Below are 15711 nucleotides of genomic sequence, written 5' to 3'. Positions count from 1 at the left end.
TGCCTGCGGACCTCTACGTGGGCCCAGTCCACAGAGGCCCAATGAGAGAGTGGCCCGGGCATTTCTTCCCCCCCTCCCTGCCCTGGGCTGCGTGACATGGCCGCGCAGGTGGTCCCCTCTTCTCACCTTGAAGGGCTGGCCACCTGCACCCTGGGGGGCGCCTTGAAGGGCCCGAGCTGACACCCCCACTGTGTCGGCCCTGGTGTGGCTCACACGTGGCTCCCCATGGGGAGCGTCTCCCCCCTCGATCCAAATTCTGTCCTCAGGGAGGTTCTCTCCCGCCTATTCAATCAGCATCGGTCCTCTGCTTCTGGCTGAGAAGAATCGCACTGCGGCCCACTCGACAGCCGCCGCCCCCCGCCCCACCGGACCCTCATTCTAGTCCTGATTCTGGTCACCATAGGAACTCCAGTCACATCGCCGCTCAGGCGAATGGCCAAGGTCCCTGTTCCCATGCTCTGGCTGGCACAAGGAGCCCCTGTGCGCGGAGGGTCGCCCCGTACCCCGGGGTGTGTCTTCTGCAGAGGGCTGGGCGTGTGTCTCAGCCCAGAGCCAATGTGCGCGGGCTGCAGGTGAGCCGGCTCAGGAAGCCAGGGCCGCAGGCAGGGCTCCATGACGCCGTCAGACCCGGGCCTTGGCCTCTGTCTCTGAGACCCCGGCTTTCCGGCCCTGGGCCCGTCTCTCTGGGTCCTGCTCTGCGGTCTTTGCAGGTGGCCTCTTCCATCCTTCTGCAGGCAGCTTCCTCCATATTATGGGGAGGTCAGCTGAGGGGCTCCAGGTCCTCTCATTCCCACAGCTCGTCGCCCAGAGGCAGCACCATCCTGCCATTCAGCTCCCAGCCCGGGCAGCCAAGCGCCTGTACCCTGTACAACCCTGTAAAGGAAGAGGTCAGTCTCAGCGGAGCCAGCAGGTGGGGACAGGGACCCTGAGGGAAGAAGTCTGATAGGGTCAGGGTCCCCTGGCCTTGAGGGGAAGGGTCAAGTGGACCCGCCCCCACTGAGGCTGCAGGCAGAGAGCGCAAGGGGGCCCAGTGCCTCCCCCGAAGGAGCCCAGGAACCCATAGGTGCCCCACCCTGGTTTTGCCCCACTTGGTAGTTGCACTTATCAGGACACCAGCCAGGAAAGGGAGGTGGGCATCCCAGACCCTGCTGTGCAGCCATGGCCACGTCCTGGAGGAGCCCAGTCGCCTCTGAAAGATGAAGGCCAGATGCGTCAAGGGGCTGGGCTCGTGAGCCTCTCTCCCCAGGGTCAGCAGGAGGTGGAGCCCTGCACGCGTCCCTGGTGTGGGGAGCTCCCTTCCAACTACACCCCGGGGACACAGCTCCGATGCGCCCGTGGAGGGCCGGGAACAGCCCCAGGGACTGTCGTCTCTGCTCTGCGCGGGGATAGCGAGCTCCATCCGGAACGTCAGACTGCAGAATCAGCGGTTGACCCGCGACAGGACCGTGGGCCTCTCTAGTGGTCGTGTGTTCAGAAGTGCAGCCATGGGAACATCCTTGGGATTGTCTGTGGGCTCAGAAGACCCCAGTCCACCCCAATCCCACCCTGCTATTTGCTCCCTAAGTTTGCCCCAGGCTGAGTCTGTCTGCCTCGCATCTACCACTGGGCCCCTGTCATACAGGTGTGGCCTCCTTGCCAAGGTGCTGGCTGTCCGCAGGTGTCCAGAAGGAAGAAGATGGGGTCCTGGCAACCCCAAGCCCACCCATACCCCATGGAGGGGAGGTGGGGGGGGCCTTCTCCCCTGGTGGGAGGGCGCCATCACAGAGCGGGGGGCACGGCAGAAAGCAGCTGGTCCAAAGGGAGGCCAAGAGCCCAAGTGCCATGATGGGCCAGGCTGTGGTTCCCTTCCCCCTGAAGTTGCAAGGTCTCCTGTTTCTTTTTTCCCTGGGCTTTGGCTGGAAAAGGCAGAATCTGCCATTACTAAGCAGGCTTTGAGTTTTGAATGAGTCTTTTAATCAGCACGACTCTCCCACCAATTGATCCCAGGCTTATTTTAAGGTTGAAAGGTGAGGGTCCTACTTGCAATTCCACTGCTAAGTTTTGGGCAATTTACCCCCATTGTTGGGTATATCTTAATTTAGCTTTACATAGTCTTAAAACCTTCATTTCAGACATGTTAATGTGATTGTTTGTCTGAAAACTCCAGGAGAGTGGCTAATAAATAATTACATAGAGAAAATCAGAAGTGATGGTTTTCAAATGTTAAATATGTGCTTAGGTCAGTAGCTTTTCCATTTGCAACCCACACTAGCTTTGAATATGTGGTAGATGACAGTTATTCCTAACAACAATACAAAAGATTAAAATACACAGAAATAAATTTATAAGTACAAATGACATTAAACAAAAAGGACTTGCACTGAAAGATATTAGAATCCTTGCTTAATAGAAAGGCCTGTTCTTTACATTATGTTTTAATTTTATAATGAAAAGCTATTAAAAACTGCCTATCAAGTAAAATAATGTATCATATACTATCAGAAACTCTTTTGTTTAATTGAGGGACTGAAAATCCAGAAATGTGTATAATGAAAAAACAAGATATTTGATTTTTAGTGATTTTCCTTATTAGACTTGAATTATCCTTAGATATGAACAACAGGCAAATTGAAGTAGCCAGTGTAACTGAGTGAAAACATATTCCTGTCTTACTTACAGTTACACCCAAGATATTCTTGTTTTTAGGAGTGAACCTGTCTTAATGAGGTATTACTGGCTAGATAATAAGGAAATACTTTTAATGGAAAGAGATTTGAGAACTGCCTTTGTAATAAAGGTGAGGCCCTGCATCTCGGATCACCCGGAAAGGACAGCCCACCCAGGGGTGAAGCTGGGGAGGTCAGCCACGGCAGATGGGGTTGAGTAGGGATTCAGGACTTGTCTTTGAATGTGTGAGCCATCATTTCCAAGCTCATGGTGGCCAATCTTTTTCCTCCCTCCCTTCCTTTCTTCCTTCTTAACCCAAAAAACTAGCTCTAAAATAGAGTCTGAGTGACTTGAGCCTGAACACAGAGCACATCTGGGGTCATCATCTGTTGGCAGACATGACAATGGCAGCCCCGAAAGAACCTGTGTTCCCTTCCCCAAAGGACCGGTTTCGTCCCACAGGCATTTCTCACTTGGATTTGGTCATCAGGCAGGAGCCATCGTGACCTTGAAGGGCAGCTGATTGGGTGTGTTGGCAAGTCTGCCCCCTACGTTGGCCTATTTCTCCTGTGACCCCCGGGACACTGCCCACCACCTGGATGCATAGCTGCCCTTTGTGACTCGCCCCCAGGAAGCGGGGATCCCTCCCCCAGCGCCCTCTGCTTGCTCTCAGCTGACCAACGAGTTTCCTACTCTCTGAAGGTCGCCTCCAGCCAAGCTGCCCAAGCTACTGCGTGAAAGTCCTGCCCTGGCCAGGCTGGTCACAGCGCTCGAGCTGTCGCCCACCGCCAAGCCACCGACCCCAACACAGTGCGATTTCTACCACTGTCCTTTAAAACAAAGAAATAAGGAGGCTGATGAGTTATTTACAAGGATCCACCAAAGCAAAAATGTAGCTGGTTGGCAAAAACAAATGATTAAAAAACAAATTTTAATATAAATATGTAATGAATGTAAGTAGTGAGATCTAATTTTGAACAGGTCACTGCTCAAAATAATGTAAAAATGTAATAGAATGGTATCTTCTCAGTGAGCCCCTAAGCTCATTCGTGTGTTCACTTGCCTATCATCCATTTGCTACCACTTCGGGCGGAGTCTTCCCTCGTGCAAGGACGCTTTGTGTCCTTACACACCAACAGAGAAAGCCGCAGACCCAGCCCAGAAAAGAGGAGAGACCTGGGCTCACAAAATACTGTGCATTAAGGGTTGTTTATATACTTGTGGGGGGTTTTCTTTCTAGACAATGTTAGGATAGTTTTGAGGCCTTCTGAAGCTTCCGACAACGGACAATGAAGATGAGTATTTTTTAAAGCTGATTTCATAAATACAAAGTTGCAAAATAGGAATCACAGTTGAGTTGAGAATCTTTGAAAGATGGAGGCTACCGACTGCCAAAACCATCAATGATGATACTGGAGCAAGAAGCCACCCTTCTTCAAAACTTGGTTGGTCATCAGGAGAAAATAAAAGCCTCTTGCTCTGCCCTCAAAACCAGCTGGCACAACCCTGGAAACTTTGACAACTTTAAAAGAACACCGCCAACTCAGAGATTTTCCTCGTATCATCTTCCCGTCATTGTGTGTGGTTTCGGGTTCTTGATGGTTCTGGAACCTATTTGTCCTTCTGGCCATGAAGGGCCAGTGCCTGGCTGAGGACAAGTCCCCGAGCAGAGGTGGTGTCACCACAGAGGACACACTGTGGACAGGCCGCAGTGATATGGTGGCACTTGCTTGCCTCCGTCACAGTACGTGTCCACACTGGCTGCCTGTATGATTTTCTGTAAACAAATTGCCTGTGTCAACCATCTGTTTCTGCCGAAGGAGGGGAATTAGCTGCCGTTCAGGAAGGGCAGGCTGCCCATGTTCTCACGTGCATCTGTTTGGAGAGGCAACCAAGACTTTGCAGTGGGAAACCAAAAATCACTTCCTAATCACCTCCAAAGCCAGACGTAATGAAACCCTGCAGATGCCCTCACTCCCTGGAAAGGACGCCGGAACGGCCAGCACTCTCAGAGCGCAGGTCCAGGGGTCCAGACTGCCAGCTCAGGCTGGGTGGGTCTGCCTCAGACCCTTTGGGAACAGTTATGGGTGCCATTAGTTTCATGGGGTTGACTAAAAACAAGAAGAGAACACATTGAGGCAGGTGAAAGCAGATGGGTGGCCCTGTAGACTGAAGGCGTGGCCACCCACGAAGTTCCTCTCCCAAACTGTACCTTCTCACCCTATGTGTGCGGTGACAGCACCACAGCTCAGCTCCACGGAATGACTGATTCACTTTCATGCAGGATTATGTCTCACTTGCTACCACCACCCCTGGGTGCCTGGGAGACATGCTGCCTGCTGCTGGAGGGTGCACTGTTTCCAGGTGCGGCCCCCTCCCGGGGTGGGTAAGGACCCAGGCAGCCTGCTGCGTGCCACGAACTGCCCCAGCGCCCAGTGTGGGCAGGTTCTGATGAAGAAAAGCATGTCAGTCCCCCCAGGGGCCAGGGAAGGATGAAGGGCAGCCCCTTCTTTTGTTTCAAGATGTGCTTTTTCTGAAGAATAATACGTGCATATCTGAATGCCGTCGGCTTTCTCATGCACCCTTACAATTAAAGCTCCACAATCTCTTTCCTGAACCTCTCGGGACCAGATGGTATTTAGGATTCAGAATGTTTCCCATGGATTTTAGAAAGATGACAGCCCACAGAGCCCATATATTCCATGGCACAACCGGCAGGCCTGGGGGAGACCCTGTATCCAACCTCACATCCAAACATGTCAGTGTTGGGGGACAACACCAAGCTGAGTGAAAGAAACCAGACACAAAAGAGTACATAGAATATGATTCCATTTATGCAATGTTCTGAAAAAGGCCGCTGTGCTCTGCGGACAGAAAGTGGGTCACTGGTTGCCAGGCCAGGGTGGTGGTGGGACTGAGTGTAAGGAGCCCGAGGGAACTTTCCAGAGGGAAGGAAAAATTCCACACCTTGGCTGGGGAGGTGACAGATGGATGTGTACATTTGTCAAAGCTCCTGGAATGGCCTGCTTAACACAGGTGCACATTATTGTATGAAAGTTGTCCTTAAATAAGGTTGATCTTGAATGTTTGAAAAAGGAAATGAATTATGTTTATGAACCATTTCGTAATGTTTATGAACCATTTCTTATGCACAGTAACATAAGCCAATCCTCTAAAACTGGAAAGTTGTTTTTAAATTCATTTGTTGGCATAACCTGAACTGAAGTCATGAGTGCCGGCTTGGTGTGACCTTGTCGAATCCACTGATTCGGCAGCGTGTCGTACACATCCCTCTAGATGCTCACGTCGCCCGAAACCAGAGGCAGTTCTAGTCGTTCCTTTCCTCACCGTGTGCCTTTTATTCCTCCTCTTATTTTATCTCCCAGAAGGATCTCTGGTCTGACATTGAATAGAGGGAACGAGAGTGGGTGCTCTTGCCTGTTTCCAAAACTCAGGCAGCACGTCGTAAGTCTGCCGGCATGAAATATGATGTTGGCTGTACATTTTCTGTAGGTGCAGTTTATCTGATTTAGGAAGTTCCCTTTGTTTTTAGTTTGTGGAGAGCTTTTAATCATAAAAAGGACGGTTAACTTTTGTCAGATGCATTTTCTGTAACCATTGACCTGCTCATGCAAAATTGGAAAGAACCTGAATTCATAGCAGGAGGGAGGGTGTCTCCAGTTAGATGAGCCACATGTATCTTACTGGGGACTGTTGAACAGGCACCAGAGACATTTAGGGAGCTTCCAGTTATATCAGAAAGCACCTACATTACAATGCAGGGTTTTAAAATAAGGGGTCAAAACTGGGTACAGCATGATGAGAGGGCGGGGTGTGGGGCTGAGCACAGACACTGGGCAGGGGTGCCATCCTTCACAACCATGCTGGGTTTATCCGGGGTGAAAGTGGCAGTGAGGGTGCCTCCTTGCCATACTCTGTGTACAGTTCAGAGTGCTCCAATGTGCTGTGGTGTGCATGCGACTTATAAGGGAACCTTCAGTAAGCTGGCAGGATGCCCCTGAGTCTGACTGACCCACGAAGTGCACACATTTCTTGCCTGGCCTCCTGCTGGAATCTCAGCTTCCTGAGGCCACTTACCATCTTGTCTCTGGTGTCTAGAATAGTGCACAGTACAGAGAAGGTGCCAGGTGAATATTTGCTAGATGAACAGATGAATGAGGAGGGGAATGAGGGAATGGATGGAGGCTGAGGCCAGTGCCTTGGGGGCCAGCTGGGCTTGGTGCCCAGGCCCTGTACCTACTGGTTGTGTGAAGTTGGCCAGCTTGGTCACCCTGAAGCTTCCATTTTCCCATCTATGAAACAGAGATACATACCTTGTCAGACCTCTTTGAGGACTAGAAATAAGAATCTTAACACACTTCCTACACAACTGGCACCTTCCAGGTAATAGCTATTACTAAGCTGATGATGGAGGAAAGTACCCAAAAAGGTCAGAGGGACAGAATTCTCCTCTTCCCAGATGATCCTGGGGTCAAGCAACGAGTTGCCATTAACTTACTAACTACAAAGATGCCTCTGGCTAAAGTGGCCGAGTCCAGCCCCTGACGAAGAGCACAGAGCCCTGGATGCCCGTGTGCCCAGCCAGGCTCTGCCTACAGAAAAGTAACTTAAGTCATTTAATGCAGCGTTCTTCTATGGTGGAATAAGGCTGACCACCTGGCAGGAGTGATGAAAATTGATTATTAATCCCATCCATCTATCTGCTGACTTTTAAGCTGTTGGGGAGGAGGAATCCCAGCTGTGGATCTCTCAACTGTTGGATAATCTGAATCCATAAATAAATTGGTTACGATGTTAAAAAAAAGTAATGATGTGATATCTAGAGGCTAATGCAGAGTCCTTTTTCGAAAAAGCTCACAGCATATTGTTTACCAGATGCTTGGAGAGCACCTGGCCAGGCTGGCTGGACGGGAGCCGACCGGTCCCTCCCGAGGAATGCACGTCACAGCTCCGGCTGTCCCCAGCACTCCTTCTGGGCCCTCACATACCGAGGGCTTGCATCTAGATGCCAGGCGGGCCAGGCCTCCTCTTGAAGTCCTGTAAGCGGGCTTTGCAGAACTTATTTTGGCAAAGGAAGCAGAGACATGGGTCAATGATCCAAAGGTGAAGGTCGTTCAGGGGAGGCAAGCCTTCCCCTTGTTTTGGGTTTATGAACATGGCTTTTAACATAGGTGATGTCAGCGTCCAAGATCTCTCTGAAAGTTGGGCAGCCCTGGCCCCAGGCTTGCTGGCGGCTCTGACGTGTCACTGGTTCACGATTCATATTCGCTGAGTGTTCTGTGTGGCTCTGTCACCCTCCGTCAGACCGCAGAAGGCCTGCCTGCCTTTAGCCTGCATCCCTGTGGCGGGGAAGGGGAGGCTGTCAGCACGAGAGGGGAGAGGCCTACTTTCCACAGTGAGATGGGCCGTGTGCGGGGGCGCAGGGAGGCCGTGGGTGGGCCAGGGGGTCTGACAGAGGAAGGGGCAGGTGAGAGGTCTCAAGAGGTACGTGCAGGAGGGAGGACCCAGGATTTCGGGTGGAGCCCGGGGAGGAGTCGGCATAGGAGGCTGAGGGTTGCGCTGCGAGGGGGAGAAAGGTGTGAATGTCGTGGTTGCCAGGGCAGCCCCTGTTTTGGGGGGTCATTTGGGTCAACTTCACCGGAAAGTTTCTGGGGGACTGGACACTGAATTAGAACGGAGGCAAAAGAGGGGGATTGACAGTGAGACACTGTAGGGCAACTGTGCTGAGGGCGAGACCCCGGCAGGGGAGGCTCAAGCAGGGATGGGGAGGCCCAGCGGTGGGGTGCGGCTGGCTCAGCCGGAGACTGCGAGCCGCAGATCCTTCCTTGAAGGGGCCCAGGGTGTCTGCCAGGCGGGAAGGCCTGCTGGTGGTATGGAGAGAGCTCAGAGGGGCAAAGTAGCCCCTGGATGGTGAGAAGCCAGGAAGGCCCGGGGGCAGGGATGCCCTGCGTCTGAGGGACGCGGGGAGCGCAGGCCAGGCTCTCCAGTTTCGTTTTCCCTAATTTAGGGGCCGTCTCGGAGGGAGTGGCTTGTGTGTGTTCCTGCCTGGGTGCTGGGCGGGGGGACAGGGAGGTGAGGAGGCAAGGCCACATCCCATAGCTTCCCAGCCCCGCGATGCTCCTGTGTTTGTTTCTACTAAGGGACTGACCGAGGAAGAGGAAAATGAGATGCGGTCGTATGCAGGTTTGGGCTGCCACGAGGAAGCTCTCCCAGACAGGGCAGCCTAAACAGCAGACATTTATTTCTCAGCTCTGAAGACTGACGTCCCAGCTCCAGTCCCTGCAGGGTTCTGTGTCCACAGTCCTCTCGCCTGGCTTGCAGAAGCAGCCTTCTTCCTGTGTGTTCACAGGGCCTCTTTTTTTGTCTTTTGTCAGGGTGGAGGATGTGGGGAGACAGTGAATGCTCTGGGGTCTCTTCTTATAAGGACACTAATGCTACGGGAAGAGGGCCCCACCTTTATGACCTCCTTAGAGGCCCCATCTCCACATACAGACACACTGGGGGCTGGGGCTTCAAGCTATGAATTTAGGGGTGGTACAATTTCAGCATATTGCCCACACTTGCTGAATTACTTGGTCATTGGTTTCTAGGTCAGATGCATTTTGGTGGTCAGACTAAGAGGCTGCTGTGGGCAGGATCCCGAGATGGATTAACACGGAGACGTGATGGCCCCCTTAGGGGAACCCACAAAGCCTGCCAGGATGTCCGTCCCCAGTGCCGCCGGCGGTGGCTGTTGGCCAGGGACACAGGCTGTGTCTTCTCTGTGGCACCTTCTGTACTAGACTGAGCCCGCAACCCCACGTGCCAGGCGTGGCCGCAGCTCCAGACCGGGGTGACGTGACACTGGACAGGACCCCAACCTCTGCGCGAAACATTCCCTAGGAAGGTCCGCTGTCGGTGACGCCGCATGAAACATACTCTTCAAGTTCAGCTTGGCGGTCACGTGCTACCTTTGAAAGGTAGCCATCAGGACGTGCGGCCTTTCCAGTGGGGTCCCCGTGGGCCCGGCTCCCAGCTCCGCCTCCGCCCCCGATTCCCTCTAGGCCGGCCGGCCGGCCGCGCGGTCCTGGAACACGTAAGCAAACTTTCCGGTCGTGCCTCCCACTGTCGAGGGTCCAGCGCGGGTCACGCGTTCAGTCCGCTGGCCCCTGGCTGAAGACGTCTGGGTTGAGCAGCGCACCGCCCCTTTAAGACGGGTTCCCGAGCCGGGCCGTGACGTCACACAAAAGGGCGGAGTCAGAGAGCCGCCTCGGCGCGGGGCGGGGAGGCGCGGGGCCGGTCAGCCTCTGACTGACGGGAGCGCGTCTTGGGAGCCGCCCCGGCCGACGCAGGAGCGCCGGGGGCAGGCCCCGCCCCCAGCGCATGCCCCGCCCCGGCCCGCGCAGGCGTCCTTCCCCAGGCCCCGCCTTCCCCGCCCCGCGCAAGCCCCGCCCCCGGGCTCCGGGCGGGACTCGCCTCGGCTGCGCGGCGACGGCAACGGTGGCGGCAGCGGCTGCGGGAACTTTGGCGGCGGTGATCCTAATGGCTGCGCGCGGGCCGCGGTGAGCGCGGGTGCAGAGGACGGGCGCGGGGCGCAGAGCAACAGCAGCGAGAGCGTGCGGCCCGACCCGGCCAGGCCCGCCCCGACCCGCCGAGCCCGCGATGCGCCCCGGGGCCGCCCCCCGGCGCAGCTGACGCCGCGGCCCGCAGAGACCCCGGCCGGCCGTTCGCGAGCGAGCGCCGCCGCCGGCCAGGCCACGATGGCGGGGAAGGCGGCCGCCTCGGGCACCGCGGTGCTGCTGGTCACGGCCAACGTGGGCTCACTCTTCGACGACGTAAGTGCGGCGGCTCGGCCGACCCGGCCCCGGGCCCTGGACCCCGGACCCTGGGATCCGGCCCCGGCCGAACCCCGGGACCCCCGACCCTGGCCCTGAACTCCGGGATCTGGACCTGGACACTGACCCCTGTCCCGAACCCTGGGACCCGGACCCCGACCTGTGCCCTGAACCCCGGGACATGGACCCTGACCCTCGGCCCTGAATCTCAGGACTTGGACCCAGACCCCAATCCTGAACCCCTGACTCCGGACCCGGATCCTGTGCCTGAGCCTTGAGATCTGTTCTCGGACCCCAGCCCTGTACTATGGACCCTGGGACCTGGAGGGACCCGAACTAGGACCCAGGCCTGAACCCCAAGATCCTAAACTTGAACCCGGAATGCTGGGACCCTTGATTCTAGAACCTAGATGCAGACTTCTGGGCCCTGAAACTCAGCCCTGGCCTTGACTCCTGGCCTCCTGGACCTCAGCCTAAACTGAGCCCTGGGACCCCAGAACCCAGATTTTGATCCCCATCCCTGACTCTTAAGCCCTGGGATCTGGACTGGCATCCTGAACCCGAAGCCCTGGACCCTGAAGCCCAAACTCTGGACCCAGACCCTGAACCTTGGTCTTCAAATCCCAGTACCCCAAACCACAGTCCCCTGAACTTTTTCTCTGAATCCTGAAATCCCAGTCCCTAGCCTTGGCCTCCAAACTCTAGGCTGAATCCCAAACCCCAGACAAGCCCTGAACCCAGGTCCTTAAACTTCAGTCCTAATCCCTGTCCAAGGTCCCCAAATCCTGACCCCAGATCCCTAGTCCGTAGGCCCCAAGCTCCAAAGCTGGCCACAACCCTGGTCCCTAAACCCTAACTCCTGACTTCAGACTCCTGACTCCGACCTTCTGTGGCCCTGGCCCCACTGCTGGCCTCATCTGTGGTCACTACCCGGGAGGTGTAGGCGCCCTCATTTTATCTGGTGACTTAGTATCTTTCTAGTTCTCTAAAAAAGACCTGGAGGGCTTTAAAGAGAAAGGTGCCCAAAACTCCTCAAGGCCAGAAAAGGGATGTTACTACCTAAGGCCTTTACCTTCTAGGGATGCCCCATCTAGGCGCCCGAGGTGGCCCTTGGGAGATGAGGACCAGGCCCTGGTGCCCGAGGCAGGACAAGGCTGACCTAGTTGGGCACTGCAGCCACAGTGCCACCCCACTGTTGGTACTTACACTGCCAACCCAAATACAGCAGAATGCGGCTCCAAGTGGTGTGCTTGTTTAAGAAAAAAGGGAGATGGCACAGAGGGAGCCTGTGGCAGCCTCACGCTTCCTGCCCCTTGCCTTACCAGGTGGGCAGCGGGCGTGGGCCAGCTTCAAGGTGTGAGGCATTGATACACAGGGGCCTTAGGTTCCGGAGAAGGCTCTTCTCACGGAGCCTGCCTTTGTCAGCAGCGAGCGTGGGTGAAGGGTCTCAGTAGCTAAGTTCACTCTTAAAGGCTAGGTTTGATTTTGTTAATACACGGAAGGCGCTATTTTTGTGTTTTTATATTTTAACTTCCAGGCGCCCATGTATTATACTTCCCTGCTGGAGGTGGACTGCTTTCCCTCTGACTTTGTTATGGACAACGTTATCTAGTTTCATGTTTGATCATTTTGTACAAAAGTGCCCAGTATGGGTGAGTGTCTGTATATTTAGCATTCTATTCTCGGCTTTCCAGTAACATGCCTCTGTAACATGGTTTTGCTCAGATGATTCAGATCCGTTAGCTGTGGCTTCAGAGCCTCAGAAATGTCAGGAAAATTAAGCATGGTGGAGCATTTGAGTCTCAAAGGGAAAAGAATTTTGCTGTGCAAACATTCTTTCCAATAATCTTTGATTCTGAGTTGTAGCATTTTTGTTGTGTTTCAGGTATATACATTTCTCTCTGTTGACATTAAAATGGGTAACTTAATTACCTGGGTTCAGCAACGTGTTCTCTGAACTTTCCTTTTTCTTAAAGGTGTGAGGGGTTTTTCATTAGGTTTACCTCTGGGGGGAACATTTGTTGAGGTCTGCAGTGCCCAGGTGAATTCTGCAAGATGTCTTTTGACCTAAGGGCTGGTAGGGAAGCATCTGTCTGTAACCCCAAGGTTTCTTTACGTGTGGGTCCCAGTGTTGAGGGGCAGGAGCCGCCCTCCTGCAGTGGCACGGGAAAGTAGCTGGGCTGGCGTTTTCCGGCCCGCTGTGTTCAGGGGCACCTTCTTGGTTGAGACTTGGTGCTGTCCGCTTGTTGGGGAGAAGCCTGGCTGTTGAGCAGCGGGTTCGGGAGTGAAGGAAGTTTTAATTCCTTGGTTTATAGGAGTTTTTGGAAGGCCTGCTTGGCGACTGCACAACACCTGCCAGTGCTGACTGGCCCACTGTCCGCTGGCCAGGGCCTTGGAAGGAGGGCTTTCTTGCCCGGTGTCATCATCACGGAAGCTGGACTCCAAGATGTGGCCAGGGCACTGGCTTCTTCCAGGAGGGTCACAAATTGGAGAAGGAAGGGCGTGTGAGTGGGAAACAGCCCGGTGTGCTGGGAAGACGCTGTCTTCCTTTTGTGTGTGTGTGGGACAGGGGCACACTTTTGCTTGTGCAGACCTGTGGTCTCCCCTTGTTCCCCCCACCCCGCAAGGTGGCCACCATCCAGACGCTGGACATGGCCGGAGCACGGGTGGCTGCACAGCCCGCACTTGGGCCACCTCTTGGCAGGCTGCTCTTTTCTTATCAGTGTGCCTGAAGGGCTGAGCTGCGTTCGTCCCCACCTGGGCCTCTGACGGCTCCCCTGGCGTGGCATTAGAGGGGCTGTGCCACGTAGCTGCTTCTCACACTTACTCCCTAAATGATTCAGAATCATGGAGGAGCCCAAGGAGTCCCAGATATGTGAGTTATAAGCACCAGTAGGAACCATACCAAGAGGCAGAAACTGAGCAAAGCTGAAACCCAGAAAGTCACCTAAGCTGTCGGATCCGTGCCGCCTCATACATCAGACACCCTCTGGAAAGCTGTCCTGGTCACTCAGGAGACAGCGAGAATGGGGAAGGGAAATCTCGCCTCGTGTTTTGAACATAGCTGTGACCTAGCGAACCCCTGACCAGACAGACCTGGGCCTGCACTCCGAGGCCCTCCGTCCTGGCTGGCGGCCCTTTCTGAACCTGAATGCACGTCCTCCTGGCTGGGGGCCTGGACCCAGCCGGGGTCACTGTGGCTTCTCCAAGTTGCCCTCAGAGAGCCCCCGGCTGTTCTTTAATCCCCACTGCTCCTGCTGTCACTGCCCATGTGCCTGGTAGGTAAAGAGGTGGCTGGAGCTACTTACCTGTTCTGCTCGAGACGGCTGGATTTTTGACCACTGAGTTTCTGCTTTTGGTTCTTTGCATTGCTGCTAGAAGGGCGCCGTGAAGGTGAATTCTTGCAGCCAGTGGTTTCCGAGCTGGGTCCCACCCTTACATGGTAAGGCTGTTTCTTGGGAAAGAGACTCAGCCAAGTGGTAGGATTCTGAGAGCACAGCCTGCTCTTGGGTGTCTGCCTGCAGGGCCTTTGTCTGGCTGCTCATTTGGAGCTAAATGTCAGTTTCTAGCTGGCTTCCCTTTTTGTTTGGTCAACTCCTGAGCAGCCCTCTCCCCAGGGATTGCAGAACAGTTGTGCAAGTGGGCTCTGCAGACAGTCTGCAGTGAGGCCTGCCATCCAGACGGCAGGTGCCTGCCTGCCACCCGCCCCTCCCCTTCAAGCCGAGCGGGAGGGATGGGAGCCGTGGGTGAGTGCCCCTCTCTCTCCTGTGCAGCCAGGTTTGCGCCCTCTGTCTTCATTCCCGTCCCACCCTGAAAGCTCCCCAAGCCCTGCGTCCCACCTCGGCTACTGTAGGGCTTCCTGGCCACCCACTGCCGTGCTGCGCAGAGCTCCCTCCCCCTTCTCCTGCCTGCCAGCTCCGAGGCCGTGCTGGAGGGCACAGGGTCGGTACTGGTACTTCCCACTGTGCATGGCCTCTGGCCCTGTGGACCCCTCGAATCCTTCAAGGGCTTGTTTGGTGGTGGTTTTACTGAGACGGTGTTCACATGCTGCGTTTCCCCCACTTAAAGTGTTCTCGGCGTATTAACAGAGCTGTGCGGCTGTTACCACAGCCAACTTGGAGCATTTTTGTACCTGAAGAAGACACTGTGCCTTGGCTGTCGCCCTCCCCTGGTGACTCTGCGTCCACCTCCCCGGAGGCCCCCAGTCCCTGGTGGCCCAACCTCCATCTCAGGGGTTTGCCTGTTCCGGACGTTTCATCAGAGTGGACCCCCCGGCCTCCTGGGTCTGGCCCCCCTCACTCGGCCTGGTGCTTGTGGTGCCCGGTGTGGTGGGGCGGGGCCTTGCTCTGCCCCCTCGTGACCAAGTGCAGTTGTGCGCGCAGAACAGGCCGTAGTGGGCTATGCGGTCCCCAGTTGATGGACATTTGGGCAGTTCCCCCTCTGGCTGTTGAGAGTGCTGGGGCTGTGAGCATTCCTGGATGGGTCCGTTCCTCCTGGGCACATACCTAGGAGGGGAGCTCCCGTCTGACCTTTTGAGGAACTGCGGACCATGTCGCGTGGTGTCTGCCCTGCTAGCTTGCTAGGGCTGCGCTCCCTCCATGCTCTCTCAGAACTCGTTGTTATCTTTGCTCAAACCCTCCTTGGATTCAGACTTCTAAGTACTGGTTCCCTACAACACCCAGGAAGCAGGGGGCAGGCAGACCCGGAGCCTGGCCTGCAGCGCCGGTGGGCCTGCAGCGCGGGGGGTCGGGGGCCAGCCTGATCGCTCCAGCTGTGCCTGGGAAAGCCGGGTGCGGGAGGCCAGTGTCCTGAAGCTGTGGAGAGTCCCTTCCGTGAGGTCCGGATTTCTGAAAAGCAGTGTCTGCTGTCCCCCACGGCCCCCAGAGCAGGCCTGCTGTGCCGGGTGCAGGGGTTGGGGCCAGCTGGGCTGGGCCTCTGCACATTTGCCTCTGTGCACCCCCAGAACCCTTGTCTCACAGGTGGCCTGTGTCTCAGCTCTCTTTAGGGGGGCATCAGTGCCTCTGATCTGAGATTTCCATACACCCTCTTTGTGGGAATTGGGTCTGTTTGCCTGAGTCTGGGGCTCTAGATGGGAACCCACCCATTCCCACTGCGGGAGGATGAAATGAGTACGTTGTCCAGAGCCCAGCATGGTTACGCGCCTCTTCCTCTGCGTCAGGACACCGTGTGTGCCCCCTGCGTGCCTCCTTTCAGCCCTCACAAACACCAT

General features: G+C 55.4%; 1 protein-coding gene across 3 annotated transcripts in view; it reads left to right on the top strand.

Moving 5' to 3' along the window:
• Positions 1 to 10080: 10080 nt before the first annotated feature.
• The window catches only part of INPP5A (inositol polyphosphate-5-phosphatase A), a 176150-nt gene continuing 170519 nt past the window's right edge, over positions 10081 to 15711 (top strand). The window contains exon 1 of one of the 3 annotated variants that reach the window (XM_073240094.1): positions 10081 to 10481. In XM_073240094.1, coding sequence (XP_073096195.1) covers positions 10407 to 10481 — 75 coding nt within the window. In that variant the 5' untranslated portion in view covers positions 10081 to 10406. The remainder of the gene's footprint in view (positions 10482 to 15711) is intronic. The other 2 variants (XM_073240095.1, XM_017659853.3) reach the window with 2 other exon arrangements.

The sequence above is a fragment of the Manis javanica genome, chromosome 7 (genome assembly GCF_040802235.1).
Source record: "Manis javanica isolate MJ-LG chromosome 7, MJ_LKY, whole genome shotgun sequence".
Classification (NCBI taxonomy): Eukaryota; Metazoa; Chordata; class Mammalia; order Pholidota; family Manidae; genus Manis; species Manis javanica.
Note: the sequence above shows the minus strand (reverse complement) of the source record. Positions and strands in the feature narration are given on the sequence as shown.